This window comes from Chlorocebus sabaeus, chromosome 11 (genome assembly GCF_047675955.1).
Source record: "Chlorocebus sabaeus isolate Y175 chromosome 11, mChlSab1.0.hap1, whole genome shotgun sequence".
Taxonomy (NCBI): Eukaryota; Metazoa; Chordata; class Mammalia; order Primates; family Cercopithecidae; genus Chlorocebus; species Chlorocebus sabaeus.
In genome coordinates this window covers 77,041,227-77,058,178 of record NC_132914.1, presented here as the reverse complement: position 1 = coordinate 77,058,178, position 16,952 = coordinate 77,041,227, and the positions used below count along the sequence as shown (strand labels likewise).

Below are 16,952 nucleotides of genomic sequence, written 5' to 3'. Positions count from 1 at the left end.
CAAGCAAATGGAGAACACAAAAAAGCGGGGGTTGCAATACTAGTCTCTGATAAAACAGACTTTAAACCATCAAAGATCAAAAGAGACAAAGAAGGCCATTACATAATGGTAAAGGGATCAATTCAACAGGAAGAGCTAACTATCCTAAATATATATGCACCCAATACAGGAGCACCCAGATTCATAAAGCAAGTCCTTAGAGACTTACAAAGAGACTTAGACTCCCATACAATAATAATGGGAGACTTCAACACTCCACTGTCAACATTAGACAGATCAACGAGACAGAAAGTTAACAAGGATATCCAGGAATTGAACTCATCTCTGCAGCAAGCAGACCTAATAGACATCTATAGAACTCTCCACCCCAAATCAACAGAATATACATTCTTCTCAGCACCACATCGTACTTACTCCAAAATTGACCACGTAATTGGAAGTAAAGCACTCCTCAGCAAATGTACAAGAACAGAAATTATAACAAACTGTCTCTCAGACCACAGTGCAATCAAATTAGAACTCAGGACTAAGAAACTCAATCAAAACCGCTCAACTACATGGAAACTGAACAACCTGCTCCTGAATGACTACTGGGTACATAACGAAATGAAGGCAGAAATAAAGATGTTCTTTGAAACCAATGAGAACAAAGATACAACATACCAGAATCTCTGGGACACATTTAAAGCAGTGTGTAGAGGGAAATTTATAGCACTAAATGCCCACAAGAGAAAGCAAGAAAGATCTAAAATTGACACTCTAACATCGCAATTAAAAGAACTAGAGAAGCAAGAGCAAACACATTCGAAAGCTAGCAGAAGGCAAGAAATAACTAAGATCAGAGCAGAACTGAAGGAGATAGAGACACAAAAAACCCTCCAAAAAATCAATGAATCCAGGAGTTGGTTTTTTGAAAAGATCAACAAAATTGACAGACCACTAGCAAGACTAATAAAGAAGAAAAGAGAGAAGAATCAAATCGACGCAATTAAAAATGATAAAGGGGATATCACCACCGACCCCACAGAAATACAAACTACCATCAGAGAATACTATAAACACCTCTACGCAAATAAACTGGAAAATCTAGAAGAAATGGATAATTTCCTGGACACTTACACTCTTCCAAGACTAAACCAGGAAGAAGTTGAATCCCTGAATAGACCAATAGTAGGCTCTGAAATTGAGGCAATAATTAATAGCCTACCAACCAAAAAAAGTCCAGGACCAGATGGATTCACAGCTGAATTCTACCAGAGGTACAAGGAGGAGCTGGTACCATTCCTTCTGAAACTATTCCAATCAATAGAAAAAGAGGGAATCCTCCCTAACTCATTTTATGAGGCCAACATCATCCTGATACCAAAGCCTGGCAGAGACACAACAAAAAAAGAGAATTTTAGACCAATATCCCTGATGAACATCGATGCAAAAATCCTCAATAAAATACTGGCAAACCGGATTCAGCAGCACATCAAAAAGCTTATCCACCATGATCAAGTGGGCTTCATCCCTGGGATGCAAGGCTGGTTCAACATTCGCAAATCAATAAACATAATCCAGCGTATAAACAGAACCAAAGACAAGAACCACATCATTATCTCAATAGATGCAGAAAAGGCTTTTGACAAAATTCAACAGCCCTTCATGCTAAAAACGCTCAATAAATTCGGTATTGATGGAACGTACCTCAAAATCATAAGAGCTATTTATGACAAACCCACAGCCAATATCATACTGAATGGGCAAAAACTGGAAAAATTCCCTTTGAAAACTGGCACAAGACAGGGATGCCCTCTCTCACCACTCCTATTCAACATAGTGTTGGAAGTTCTGGCTAGGGCAATCAGGCAAGAGAAAGAAATCAAGGGGATTCAGTTAGGAAAAGAAGAAGTCAAATTGTCCCTGTTTGCAGACGACATGATTGTATATTTAGAAAACCCCATTGTCTCAGCCCAAAATCTCCTTAAGCTGATCAGCAACTTCAGCAAAGTCTCAGGATACAAAATTAATGTGCAAAAATCACAAGCATTCTTATACACCAGTGACAGTCAAACAGAGAGCCAAATCAGGAATGAACTTCCATTCACAATTGCTTCAAAGAGAATAAAATACCTAGGAATCCAACTTACAAGGGATGTAAAGGACCTCTTCAAGGAGAACTACAAACCACTGCTCAGTGAAATCAAAGAGGACACAAACAAATGGAAGAACATACCATGCTCATGGATAGGAAGAATCAATATCGTGAAAATGGCCATACTGCCCAAGGTAATTTATAGATTCAATGCCATCCCCATCAAGCTACCAATGAGCTTCTTCACAGAATTGGAAAAAACTGCTTTAAAGTTCATATGGAACCAAAAAAGAGCCCGCATCTCCAAGACAATCCTAAGTCAAAAGAACAAAGCTGGAGGCATCACGCTACCTGACTTCAAACTATACTACAAGGCTACAGTAACCAAAACAGCATGGTACTGGTACCAAAACAGAGATATAGACCAATGGATCAGAACAGAGTCCTCAGAAATAATACCACACATCTACAGCCATCTGATCTTTGACAAACCTGAGAGAAACAAGAAATGGGGAAAGGATTCCCTATTTAATAAATGGTGCTGGGAAAATTGGCTAGCCATAAGTAGAAAGCTGAAACTGGATCCTTTCCTTACTCCTTATACGAAAATTAATTCAAGATGGATTAGAGACTTAAATGTTAGACCTAATACCATAAAAATCCTAGAGGAAAACCTAGGTAGTACCATTCAGGACATAGGCATGGGCAAAGACTTCATGTCTAAAACACCAAAAGCAACGGCAGCAAAAGCCAAAATTGACAAATGGGATCTAATTAAACTAAAGAGCTTCTGCACAGCAAAAGAAACTACCATCAGAGTGAACAGGCAACCTACAGAATGGGAGAAAATTTTTGCAATCTACTCATCTGACAAAGGGCTAATATCCAGAACCTACAAAGAACTCAAACAAATTTACAAGAAAAAAACAAACAACCCCATCAAAAAGTGGGCAAAGGATATGAACAGACAGTTCTCAAAAGAAGACATTCATACAGCCAACAGACACATGAAAAAATGCTCATCATCACTGGCCATCAGAGAAATGCAAATCAAAACCACAATGAGATACCATCTCACACCAGTTAGAATGGCGATCATTGAAAAGTCAGGAAACAACAGGTGCTGGAGAGGATGTGGAGAAATAGGAACACTTTTACACTGTTGGTGGGATTGTAAACTATTTCAACCATTATGGAAAACAGTATGGCGATTCCTCAAGGATCTGGAACTAGATGTACCATATGACCCAGCCATCCCATTACTAGGTATATACCCAAAGGATTATAAATTATGCTGCTATAAAGACACATGCACACGTATGTTTATTGCAGCACTATTCACAATAGCAAAGACTTGGAATCAACCCAAATGTCCATCAGTGACAGATTGGATTAAGAAAATGTGGCACATATACACCATGGAATACTATGCAGCCATAAAAAAGGATGCGTTTGTGTCCTTTGTAGGGACATGGATGCAGCTGGAAACCATCATTCTTAGCAAACTATCACAAGAACAGAAAACCAAACACCGCATGTTCTCACTCGTAGGTGGGAACTGAACAATGAGATCACTTGGACTCGGGAAGGGGAACATCACACACCGGGGCCTATCATGGGGAGGGGGGAGGGGGGAGGGATTGCATTGGGAGTTATACCTTATGTAAATGACGGGTTGATGGGTGCAGCACACCAACATGGCACAAGTATACATATGTAGCAAACCTGCACATTGTGCACATGTACCCTACAACTTGAAGTTTAATAATAATAAATAAATTAAAAAAAAATAATAAATAAATAAAAAAAATAAAAAATAAAAAAAATAAAAAAGCAAATCTGAGATAAATCACTTAATAGAAAGGTTATTAACATTAGGCATATCTTAAATGGGCTGATTATCTTTTGGTAGGAAATTTTTGATATATGTAAAACTGCTTTACTGTAGAAATGGTGGCATTTGGTTTTTATAAAGATTATAATAGGTTCTGTTCATTACATACCTAGTTTATACAATTTATTGTTTTCATAAGGTCTGTTTGGAAAATCTTACTGCAAATTTCTTTCAAATGCAGTAATGAGATATTATAATCTCCAGTTTGAAGATGACTTTTCCTATACTTGTGTTATCTTGGAGTTTTAAAAATATTTCTGAATTATTGTCTGCTTTTTAAAAGCTGAGCTTCAGTTGAGTAATGAGCAATTTAGTTGTCTTGAAAAAAAATGGTAATGTGCTAATAAGCAGGCAGAATAAAAGATACAGTTCAGGTAGAGGTAGCTGTCACGACAACACAGACCATGATGTACTTGGGGACCTATGTGGAGGTCTAAATGGTTGGAACACTAGATGATGGTAAGAGAGAAAGACTATAGATGAAGTTAAAAATGCACTGAGACCAAGTCATAAAAGGCTTTGTCTTCTATACTAAAGAGCTTGAGCTTTGTCTTCCAGAAGCAGCCACTGACAAATTTTATATAGAGAAATGACATCATATTTTATTTTTTCCGATTCAGCAGTAGATTGGGGGATGAATTAGAAGGGACTAAAGACTGAATGAGTTAAGGGCCAGTAGTAGTAGTCAAAGTGTGAGACATAAGCTATGAACTAGGATAGTGATAGGGGCCATTTAGAAGACAGTCTAGAAGTGGCAACTCAAAATCTGGTAACTAATAGGATGGTGTATTAGTCAGGCTCTTCCATAGAGACAAACCTGTAGGATGTATGGAAGGGGATTTATTAGGAGCAACTGACACAGAATCACTGCAAAGTCCCACAATAGGTCACCTGCAAAATGAAGAACCAGAGAAGCTGATAATGTGGCTGGCTCAAAGCTAGTAGTGTGTCTTCAGTCCAAGTTCAAAGCCCTAGAAGCTGGGAAACTGACACTGCAGTCCCTGTCAGGCCTGACAACCCCCCCAAGGAGCCACTGGTGCAAGTCCCAGAGTCCAAAAGTTGAAGAACCTGTAGTCAGTCTGATATCCAAAAGCAGGAGAGAAAAAGGTATCCTCCTCCTGAAGGGAGAGAAGACAGCAAGCAGAGAGAGCAAATCCTCCTTTTTCAGCCCATTTCTCCCAGCTGATTGGATTGTTTCTGTGCACATTGAGGATGGGTCTTCCTCTCCCAGGCCACTGACTCCTATGTCAGTCTCCTCTGGAAACATCCTCAAATGCACCCAGAGACAGTGCTTCACCAGCCATCTAGGCATCTCTTGGCACAATTAACAATCACAGATGGGGTGAGAGTAAGGTAAAGGGAGAAATTCAGATGACTTTCATGTTGCTAGGTAAGTGAGAGCACTTAGTATAGGAAAACAAGACAGGCAGCAAATAGAACAGTTGGAGAAAAATTAGGTTAAGATTTTAGCATTGCATTTGAGATGCCCATGGCATAATATTTTATTGTTTCCGTAGTTCGCTATGCTACAGGCTTAGATATCCAACTGATTACTTGATGTCTCTGATGAGATATTTGTTAGGCATCTTAAACTTCACATTTCTGAAATTGAAGCTTTAATTTTTTCAGTTACTCAGACTGAAAACCTCTGATTGATTCTCAACCTCTCTTTTTCTTCTGTATTCAAACTAATTCAAATTCTCTTAGTATGCCTTGAAAAACCCAGAATTCAACCACTTTACTATCTTCGCTGCTACCACCCTTGTTCAAGTTACCATCATTAATTGCCTAGATTATTGCAGTAGCCTCCAAGTGAGTATCTCAATATCTACTCAACTTTTCATCCTAAGTGATCCTTTTAAATTAAGTTAGATCATGTCACCACGCTCACTGTCCTTACTACTCTGTAGAGACCCTGTCCTTCTAAACAAAACATTCCTAGGAGGCTCCCACTTTAGAGCCTACTGATACTTCCCTCTGCCTGGAATGTTCTCCCAGTCGTATGGCTGTCACTCACTTTATTTCTTGTTGTAAAGTCATCAAAGAAGCTATTTTTTACCAACCTATATAAAATAACACCCCTTCTCATTACCGTTTCTGTTTCCTTTTCTGGCTTTATTTTTCTTCACAAATGAATCATCTTCTGCCATATAAAAAGTTCACGTCTATACCTGTAGCATCTAGTGATGTACCTGGCAAAATAGTAGGTGCTCAGTATGTATTAAATGAGTGGATGGATGAATGAAAAATCTTGACCAAACAGTTGTATACATGGATGTGGATTATAGGAGAATCTTAGCTGAGGAAATGTGTGTGTGTGTTCTTGTTTTATATTTGTTCATTCATTGTTCATTTAGTGAACATTTAGTAATCTCCCTGTACTTTGCTTTTTTTTTTTTTTTTTTTTTTTTAAATTTTCTTTTTCTTTCAAGCAAAGTCTCACTCTGTTGCCCAGGCTGGAGTACAGTGGCATGATCTTGGCTCACTGCATCCTCCATCTCCTGGGCTTTTTTTTTTTTTTCTTTTTTCTTTGTATTTTTGGTAGAGACGGGATTTCACCATGTTGGCCAGGCTGGTCTTGAACTGCTGACCTCAAATGATCTGCCCATCTCACCCTTTCAAAGTGCTGGGATTACAAGTGTGAGCCAACGCTCCTGGCTCTGATCTCCCTTTACTTTGTATCAGGTACTCTACCAGACAGTGGGGATGAAAGATAAAAAGACTCATAGACTTGTGGAGTAAGGCAGATTGTAAATGCATTGTGGTGTGTGCTGTTTATTAAATAGCAAGTAGTCGAAGCCATAAGACCACATGAAATCATTCAAGAATTTCAAGAGTATCTTTAATTTTTTTTCCAAGGTGTTGAGCTCTTTGAAGGTAGGAATTAGAGGGTCCTATTCATTTTTGTATTCTTCCCTTTTTTTGTTTGTTTTTTGAGACAGGGTATTGCTCTCACCCAGGCTGGAGTGCAGTGGTGGCATGATCATGGCTCACTGCGCCTTGACCTCCTGGATCAAGCAGTCCTTCCACCTCAGCCTCCCAAGTAGCTGGGATTATAGGTGTGAGCCACCTTGTCTGGCCTCTTTCCACTTTTATCACCTCAACCTAGGGTAGTGCTTAGAGTAAGTGCTTTTAAATGAATGAACATTTATATAACTTACTAAAATTTTGAAAATAATTTTAATGGTATGAAGAATGTACTATGTTGGAAAAGGAAATGAAAGGAGTTTGCTAGAGAAATAATCTATTTTAAAGTACAATATATTTTAGATGAAGACAGGACCTCCAAGTTGAAGCATTCAGTAAACATTTGTACCTGCTAGGCTAGATTTCATAGAACAGATCAAAACAGTAGATAGAAATTTGAGACTTATTCATTATAATTGTTCAAAAAGAATTTTAGCCCAAAGGATGCTTATATCTTAGGAAATGTTCAAATTTTAAAAAACAAGAATAATCAGAAAGGAAAAATAGATCAAAATAGTATTGTGGAGCAAAAAAATAATAAGTAGAGAAAGTTGTTAAAATGTCTACAATATCCCACATTTTTTAGTTTAACCAACTTGTTATAAGCAGCCAATTTTAAAAATATATATATACTTTCACTTTTAATTTTATTTAAACTTGACATGTTTTGGACAATTTTATTTCCCAACATGGAACAGTTTTTATTAAGCAAAAATAAAAGCAATTATTTTCGTTTTATCAGGGGTTGATATAGAAGCAGCTCGAAAGGAAGAAGAACGGATCATGCTTAGAGATGCCAGGCAGTGGCTAAATAGTGGTCATATAAATGATGTCCGGCATGCAAAATCTGGAGGTACAGCACTCCACGTTGCAGCTGCTAAAGGCTATACGGAAGTTTTAAAGTAAGTATTGTTTTTTACAGAGTTGTTTTTCTACTTTAGTTTGTCTTTTTTATTCATTGGTCCTTTTCTTAAAATACCTGCAAATGTTATTTTAAAGCAACATAAAAGAGTTCTTTAATGCCTGTTTTCAGGAAGAAAGAGAACTACTACTTTGAATATGATTGCTTTTGTTCTAAAATTCTTTCAACTCTCTAGTTTTGATTATTACTTTTTTTTTTATCAGTTGTGATTTTCCAGTAAGTTGAATTTAAGTGTCACTCAACTATTATCTGTTACCTTTTGGCCTAGTAAATCACTACAGAGAGTCATTTTGAGGTTCCAGATTGATAACTGGTTCATGAGTCTAAGAACAATGTCCTGTGAACATACCATCAATTTTGAAAGCTTCATTCCTGCAGAATATTTATTTACATGTAATTTGTCTTAAATACAGTTTCCTTTTTTACTACATGAACACTGGAACTTAGTACTATTAGCACACTATAAAATACTAAGCCATAAGCAACTTTGATTCTATAAGGCTATATATTGTTTAGCAAATTTGCTTGGAACAAAACTTCATGTTGCAATAATATTTTTACTTCTGCAGTACAAATGTTGGCAGCTATATGAAGAAAATTATTCAGTGTATTATTCAATATATGAAATTATTCTTATATTTATGTGAAAGGAAGACCAGCACTTAGCAAAATCTATGGCACCTTTTATTAATATATTGATTCTAATTCTCTTGAACTTCTAGTATCAGTCTTTCTTATTCCCACTCATTAGTAAAAGCAGTAAAGAATATATGAGTCACCTTTCCCAAGTTTCCTCCTCTTGGGTGACAGGCTCAGGCAGTTTTCCCACCTCAGCCTCTCTCGTAGCTGGAACCACAAGCATGTGCCACTATGCCCACTTAGTTTTCATATTTTTTGTAGAGACAAGGTTCCACCATGTTGCCCAGGCTGGTCTTGAACTCCTGGGCTCAATTGATCTGCCTGCCTCAGCCTCTCAAAGTGTTGGGATTACAGACGTGAGCCATCACTGCCCAGCCTCCTCTTTTCAGTCTCTATTCAACTTCAATAATTTAGGCCTTTTTCCTAAGAATACTATGGCATTGTTGCCTTTTAATTAGTTTTCTTGTCCACCTGTTTCTCTGTAATCGAAAACTTTCGAGAGTTCCCAACAGCCTTTTTTTTTTTTTTTTGAGAATAGAAAGTATTAAAGAGGATTACATAAAGGTAAGAATTGTTTCTTAAAGCAATTGTTTCTGTAGACATATATATGAGTACTGGGTTATATTACAAAATAGGTTTCTGGATGGCTTGCAAATGATCTTTGTAATTAGGTTATCCAAGGTCCCAAAATCCTTTATTAGTTCTTAGTGGGCATCAGGATAAATTTTAAACTCCTCAACTTAGCATGTAGATTCTTCATTATCTGGCCACTGTCTTCCCTTTTAAGCTAAGCTACCACCATTGCCCCTAAAGTATGAATTGTGCCAGTTATATATATATCTATTGAAGTTCTATCATGATGTCTTTAATACCTTCCCTTGTTTCTGTCTAGATGCTTTTACTCACCATCTCTTCAACTTGGAGGCAAATTCTGCTCAATCCTTTGAATCAGTTAAAGGCCTTTAAGCATATGAAAAAAAATGATCAACTTCATTCATAATTAAGTGCAAATAAAGCTACAGTGAGTTACACTTTTACATCTGTCAGTGGCAAAGATCAAAACATTTGACATCCTGTTGGCAGGGTGTAGGAAAAGGCACTCTTACTAGTAGAAATGACAATTGAGCAAATTCAATCAAAATAACAGTTGTTCTTTAGTTCCCTGATTCTACCTCAAGGAATTTGTTTTTTACAGATACTGGCACTCACATAGGAAGTAAGATAATCTGCTAGCAGCATTGTTTATAATAGGAATAAGAGAATGATTTAATAAATTATGGTATATGCTTTCACTGGCATATTCTGCATTAAAACAAGAATGAGAAATCTCCTTACATATTGTTATAGAAAGAACACTAGGATATATTATGAAATGTCAAAATCAAGGATCCAAGTATGTATCATTTGTATTTATTGTAAAAAAAATTAAAATTGTATTTGCTTATATATGCATGAAATCATTCTGTAAGGATCCAATAAAAATTAATAGTATGGTTATTTAGAGGAAGGGCAAACTAGTTGGCTAAAGGTCAGCAGTGAGAGAGTAATGTCCCTATGTATCCTTTTATTCTTCTTTTTTTTAAACTTTGTGAACATATTACTTATGAAAGTTAATTAAAACAAATACGAAATAAAAATCAGTAGAAAAGATCTGTTTCAAACGCAGCCTTCTTCACATTTTCTCTCCCTCCCAAACACACACAACTCCTTTCAATTTGATTTTGATGCTTTTCAGTTTTGTACTCCCATTGCATGTCTATTCACAGAACCTATCCATGACAGTTGGTGGTGGTTTCACTTCCATTAAAAGCTCCTTGAATATAGATACTGTCTTTTTTTTCATGTTGAAAAAATTTATCTACCTCTTTTTTCTCACCACACAGACTTCTAAGTACTTAAAAATGTTGCTTAGCATATTTAACATTATTATAGTTCATATTTCCTAATAAGGAACAGCATTTTTTTCTTATATTCCAGTATTGTTTCTGCCTCTATTAATAAGGTTTCTGGTAATATATGTCAGTGGAGATATTTCTTTGGGCTTAGATCTTTCAGCTTTTCTTTAGATCATGGCTCCTAAATGTTGGTCTGCAGGCAGGTGACAGGTAATGATAAGAGATTCATATGGGGAACTTATTAAGAATATAGATTAGCAGGGCCCATCTCTCCATATGCTGATTAATTGAGTAGTACTGGGGTGAGCTGGGGAATCTATTTTTAAAAAACAAGCCCTTAAGATGGTTCCGTTATGGAAGCAGGATTAGAAATAGCTGTATTAAATATTGTTAGGAAATACCAGACTTGTTCTTAAATAAATGAAGGGGGATTATACATTAGCTGTCACTACCACCTCCTGTAGGTAAAAAGAAAGTCCTTCTCAAGCTCAACATCTTGGAAAGTAAGGTAAAGGTTAACTAGATTTCATGAATTGTATTTAGTGTTCGTTCGCCTGTTTGTGTGGGGCTATGCTATGTGCAGTTTATAGACCCATCGTTGCTCTTCTGTGAGCTTAATGTCTAAATAAAATAAAGGTTGCTGTCAATATGTAGTTAGAAGGGCATACTAACATAATTTATGCAACTCTTTGCATTGTATTAAAATGTGTTTCTGTTTTAGCTTGTTGATGATTAGAGTATCTGCTTTCTACTGCTCAGAAAAATAGATCCAACTCCTTGGAATATGTTTTTTGCTTTGTTTTCTTCTTAAAAGATTGTCATTTTCCTTTGAAAATTTTCAGCTCCTGAATTTCAAGGCAACAGAAACATTACAAAACAAGTTTCTTTGATTCCAGTATATTCTTAGAACACATTTAGCCCGAGATTATACATTATATGGAAACCTGAAGATGATAGTTCCCACAATAAATCGGTTTTACATACAAAGTGATTAATCAGTTTTTGATTTTACATTGAAGAATTATGGGCTTTTCTGTGAAAATTTAACTTACAAGTCATATTAACAAGAATTAATCAGTGTCACACCAAACCATAAGACTGAGAGTCATTAGGAATTAATTAAAACTGCATTATTATGACAATGACTCAAGATCCTCTTTTTCCGAATTTTTTCTGAGAAATACTTTGTATTTGCCATAGTTAATTCATTGAGGGGGAAGGATGTGAATTCTGAAAAGAAATTAATTGAAAATTGTAGTTAAATTGCATGGTAGAAAGCTTTTGATCATGATCGTTTATTTCTAGATTTTAATGATTGTCTAATTCACTGTAATTTCTTTAGACTTTTAATACAGGCAGGCTATGATGTTAATATTAAAGACTATGATGGCTGGACACCTCTTCATGCTGCAGCTCATTGGGGTAAAGAAGAAGCATGTCGAATTTTAGTGGACAATCTATGTGATATGGAGATGGTCAACAAAGTGGTAGGCCTTTTAAAAGTATTTTAATATTTTAACTTTTAGAAATATAGTTTTATAAACTATATTTAGAAATATAATTTCAAAAGGTTATAAGGATTACCTTATATTATTGTATTTTTATCAACTGCATAAAACTTTTTTTAGCCAACTGACTTACTAATTAATGGTTTAAGTCTTTTCAGCTACCATATGAGGTAGTTCTGGCCTTGTGCTGCAAAGAAAGAAGTATTACTCTTTCAGTAGTCAGATTGCCATACATGTAGAGTAGATTTGGATACTTGCATTGATACTATGTTCTTAGGAATTCAGAAGCTTAGAAAATGTTGCATTCTTATGTGAATGTTTTCTGCCTCCCCTTTGAGTTGGAACACATGTAGAAGTGTGGTTCTTATTCTTTAGCTGATGGTCTTTTAGCTTGCTTATAGAGTTCTCTAAGTGACATGAATAATGAGGTCTTTTACAGCAGGTAATGACAGTAAACACTATAAAGTTTTATACTGAAGGTGATCATTGAGATGCAACATCATCTAGTCTTCTAGTTTTGTAGATGAGAAAGTAGTTCTGTTGAGTGAGGTAAATTATATACTTAATACCACAATTAGGTAGAAGGAGGGAGGGAGATAATGTCATACAAGTGTTTTTCACGAAATCATGAAAAGATTCAGGTTATCAAGTTTCTTGTTAAACTAGACTTCTCTACTCCTTTGTAGATACTATCAGTCAATAACCAGTCACCAGTATTCCTGCTAGTCGCTTCCCACTCTGTGTTGGTAGATAATAAGTATCATGGAGAACTCAAAACATGTCTCCTCTAGTGAGTTTAATTACCTTTCCATAGAGTGTTCCTTGTATATTGCATTTCATAGGAAAATATCATAGGTTATGTAGCAGAGAGTCATAAAATGATCTCATCTTTATTCAAAATAGGACCATCTAATTCTTTTGCTGTTTTTGGAGTAGAGTTCTAAATAACTTACTTTCGTTAACTGATTTAAATATATATTTTATATAAGAAATGTGCAGGCATGAAAATCATAGGAGTTGGTAGAAGTCTTAAGGAAAGTAAAAAAATTTGGGAGAATGATTAGTTTATACTTATATACAAATACAAAAATCTTTGGGTTGAATTTTTAGTTAAAACTTTCAATAATTTACTTTCTCTGTTGTTTTGTAATCAGCATTAGAAGACAAATAAATATTGATACTATTTAAGTAAAACGCCAGCTAATTTTAGCTTTGCAAGTCATGTTACCTCTCTTTTCATGTAGAAATTTCCCTTCAGAATTTTTTTCTGAAAAGATTAGCAGATACCTGTTAGCCTCTGAACTCTGGTCTGCATTCTTCTCTCCCAAGCAGTGACTTTTTACCACATGTCCATTCATATGGGCAGTGCTGATAATTGGTTCATTTAGTAACAGTAGCCTCCGGATAAGAACTAGATGAGAGAAGCTTATTAATTGAAATGGTTTCCAAAAAGGATTATTTCACTTACAAGTTTAAATATGGTGTGTTTCCCCTACTGAATCAGTATTCTAGTGAAACATAGACAATATATAGTATGTATGAGAAAAATTATTTTATTTGCATCTGGCCAACAATTGTCTAATTCCTATGCCATACAGATCATAATTTTGCTATCAGAAAAGGAGTGCATATAAAATTACTGTGCCTTGTATCCTTTTTAAAAAAATTAATAGCAGCTCCTCTGTCACTCTAAATTTTATTTACTCTCTTATCTGTCATTCGATATTTCAGTAGATCTTTATGTGATCTTAAAAGAATTGTGAGCCAGGCCTTGTGGTGTGAGCCTGTAATCCCAGCTATGTGGGAGGCTGAGGTAGAAGGATCGCTTGAGTCCAGGAGTTCAAGACTGCACTGAGTCCATGATTGTGCCACTGCACAGCAGTGGGCAACAGAAGGAGACCCTGCTAAAAAAAAAAGAAAAACACACACACGCACACACACACACACAATTGTGCCTCATATTTACATAAAATTTAAAGATTTTCAGCCTTTTTTACACATATGCAATTCTTTTAACAACCCTGTGAAATTAAGGGTTTTTTTGGATTCAGGAATATGATCAGAGAAGTCAAGTAATTTTCCTAAAACCCTGATAATTGTTTTTTATTTTTATTCTGCTAAGCTCCTCTATAACTTCTTTTCGTTTTAGTTTCCTCATCTTTTATTTTTCAAGATACTATTAAGCTGTAAAAATATAAATTTTAATAAAAATATTATTTTTCTTTTAAAAGTCAAGACTTTAAAGACTGCTTTTTATAATGAGGAGCTACATAATGTCTATGGCATTCTAAAGGAGTTTGTGCCATAACTATATCCAAACACAAGCCTTTTTTTTTCATTTGAGAAGTTCTGTTTTACGACTTTGATTTTTAAAAGTTTAGTCATAACTTTGCATGTAGAATTAGACTGTTTTTATTGTCTACATTTTAAAATGTCATACATCATGTTCAATCAAAATAAATTACTTTGTCTTAATTATGTAAGCCTGCCTATATGAATTTATATTGTCATTTGATACCTTCCTTAGTACTTACAGATTGAAGGTTATTAACAAATTGTTTTAAAAAATGATATTAAAGATGTGCACCTAAGGTACTACCAGAGTTTAGATGAATTCTTCAGTAATAGAAAACACTATTTGGGAAAATAATGTGTAATATAGTAAGTGTAGCAAATCATATAGAAAATCTGAAACCCTTCCTAAAAATATTTAGAGATTTCAGTCTCATTTCTTTAAATTATTTGCAAACTGTAATACATATTTACTGTCATTTTAATTCATTATTATAGATTCTGTGATACAGACCTTAAATATAAAGGTTATTTGCTTTCTTAGTTTACTAAAATAATTGCTTTACTAGAATATATCTAAATATTGTTCTTTCTTTATTGACTAGAATGCTTTTCTGGTTGGAATTTCTCTTACTGAATACAATGGCTAGCAAACAAGTTTTTAGATTAATATAACTGTCATTATAAAGATTTAAATGAATGACAAAGCTATTTCTGCTATTAATGGACACAAGGATGTTTTTACCCTAATTCCATCTGCATTTATTTTTATTTTTGATAAAGGCAAAATGACACAGTAGAGTAGTAGAGACCTAAATTGTATTCCCACTTTCTCTTAATGATCTGTATGACCTTGGGCAAATACCATGCACTCAGACTGAGTTTCTTCATCTGTACAGTGAGAATCATTCTAATACTTGTCCCAGCTACATTATTCATTGTTGTGAAGATGAAGAGGTTGTACCTAAAAAAACAATTTGGTTAGAATAAGTGAGTAAAGAAAAATGAAGAAACTGTGAAGTTAGACTTACAATGTCTCCAGTGTGTTTGTGACTCTTAATAGATGCATTGGACTCATTTTTTTTTAAGCAGTTATTTTTAAGATAGTTCTCTTGATAGAGTTCTTATGTTCTCATAGCTCAGCATTGTGTCCTCATTTGTTGCCTGGTTGCTTTGAGTGGCACTGCTTATATACTATAATGTGTTTATACTCTATCAGTGAAGCACAGTAGCCTTATAGTAGTTAAGAACCAAATAATGTTTATAACTTCACGACTGTTAGCTTTATAACTGTGCTACAGATTGTTTAAAGAGCATGTTTAAGTTGCTGAGTTAAGTTGATGAGGGTGCTTTTTTTTGAAAGTAGAAATTCTTATAGCCCACGTTTACTCTAGTTTTGATTCTGTATCAGCTGCTGTTTGCAAAGTAGACTCATTTATCAAGGGAGAAAGTGAAAATAAAGGTTAGTAGCGTGATCCAATTTCTTACTCTTAAAGAGGAGAGTTCCTTGGTTATTAAAGTGACCCCATTGCATTTAACTGCTACAAAAATTTAATTACAGTTCAGACATTTCAAAGTGGGATAGTTCATTCATGAGAAGGGTTGGTAATGCTTAATATGATATTTAAAAATAAGTCAGTGAATTATTTCCACATAACATAATCTTAAACACGGTTTACATTAAATGTATAGCATTATTAACATTTTAGAACTGATTATATAAAGCATATGATATAGCAAAACTAGAATTAACATGTATTTCTAATTTAAAGGGCACCTTAAGTTTTGAGCCAGTTATTTGATTTCAGAACTATTTATTCTTCAGGAATTTAAATCTTGGCTTCTATTTCCCAAGATTGAAATGGGAGGAAAGTTTATTAAAACTAAAACTTTTTATCTTGGACTGAGTGGGAAAGGATAGATTGTCTCTTAAATTCCTACTGGAAAGACTTTCTAGCAAGAAAAGGCAAGTATGATAAGTATTTTTGAATCTTGTAAATTTATATACATCCTCACCTATTTTGAAAAAGCAGTATTTTATATACTTTTAAGATATACTTCATAGGGCTGAGCACAGTGGCTCTTACCTATAATCCCAGCACTTTGGGAAGTGGAGGTGGGCCTGAGCCCTGGAGTTCAAAACCAGCCTGGGCAACATGGTGAAACTACATCTCTACAAAAAAATACAAAAACTAGTCAGGCATGGAGGTGTGCACCTGTGGTCCCAGCTACTCAGGAGGCTGAAGTGGGAGGATCACCTGAGCTCCAGGAGACTGAGGCTGCAGTGAGCCACGGTCATGCCAGTGTCCTCCAATCTTGGCAACAGAGCGAGATCCTATCTCAAAAAAAAAGATACCTTTCATAGACAATAGCTTTTTATTTTATTAACAGACAATGGGAAAACTGCTCAGATATTGGCTAACTTATAGTTTGTTTTATAGTGTTTGGAAATTAGCTCCTTTCTGAATAGATATTAACATCCTGATGTTGGTACAGAAACAAGGGTTGTTGGTGGTTTCTAAACGGAAAAATTAATGTGATTTTAGAAGCCATTATTTCTTATCCATTCTTATGTCGTTGTGGATATAGGAATACTGTTAAGAAATTTGAACTTTCTTTCAGAATTATATTTTTTGTTGCTAAAAACGTTTTTTTTCTGTGAAAGGATCATGTACTGGATAACATAAAGAAGACTGTATTCTAAATAATGAACTTGTAAGCGTCCTGGAAACTTGTGCAGTAGGGCTATTATAAGGAC

At 35.1% G+C, this 16,952-nt stretch overlaps 1 protein-coding gene across 5 annotated transcripts in view; it reads left to right on the top strand.

Annotated features, from left to right (window-relative positions):
* PPP1R12A (protein phosphatase 1 regulatory subunit 12A) overlaps positions 1-16,952 on the top strand; it is a 166,675-nt gene that overhangs the window by 99,926 nt on the left and 49,797 nt on the right. For all 5 annotated transcript variants that reach the window (XM_008004114.3, XM_008004116.3, XM_008004115.3 and 2 more), the window contains exons 4-5: positions 7,681-7,840; positions 11,737-11,881. In XM_008004114.3, coding sequence (XP_008002305.1) covers positions 7,681-7,840; positions 11,737-11,881 — 305 coding nt within the window. The remainder of the gene's footprint in view (positions 1-7,680; positions 7,841-11,736; positions 11,882-16,952) is intronic.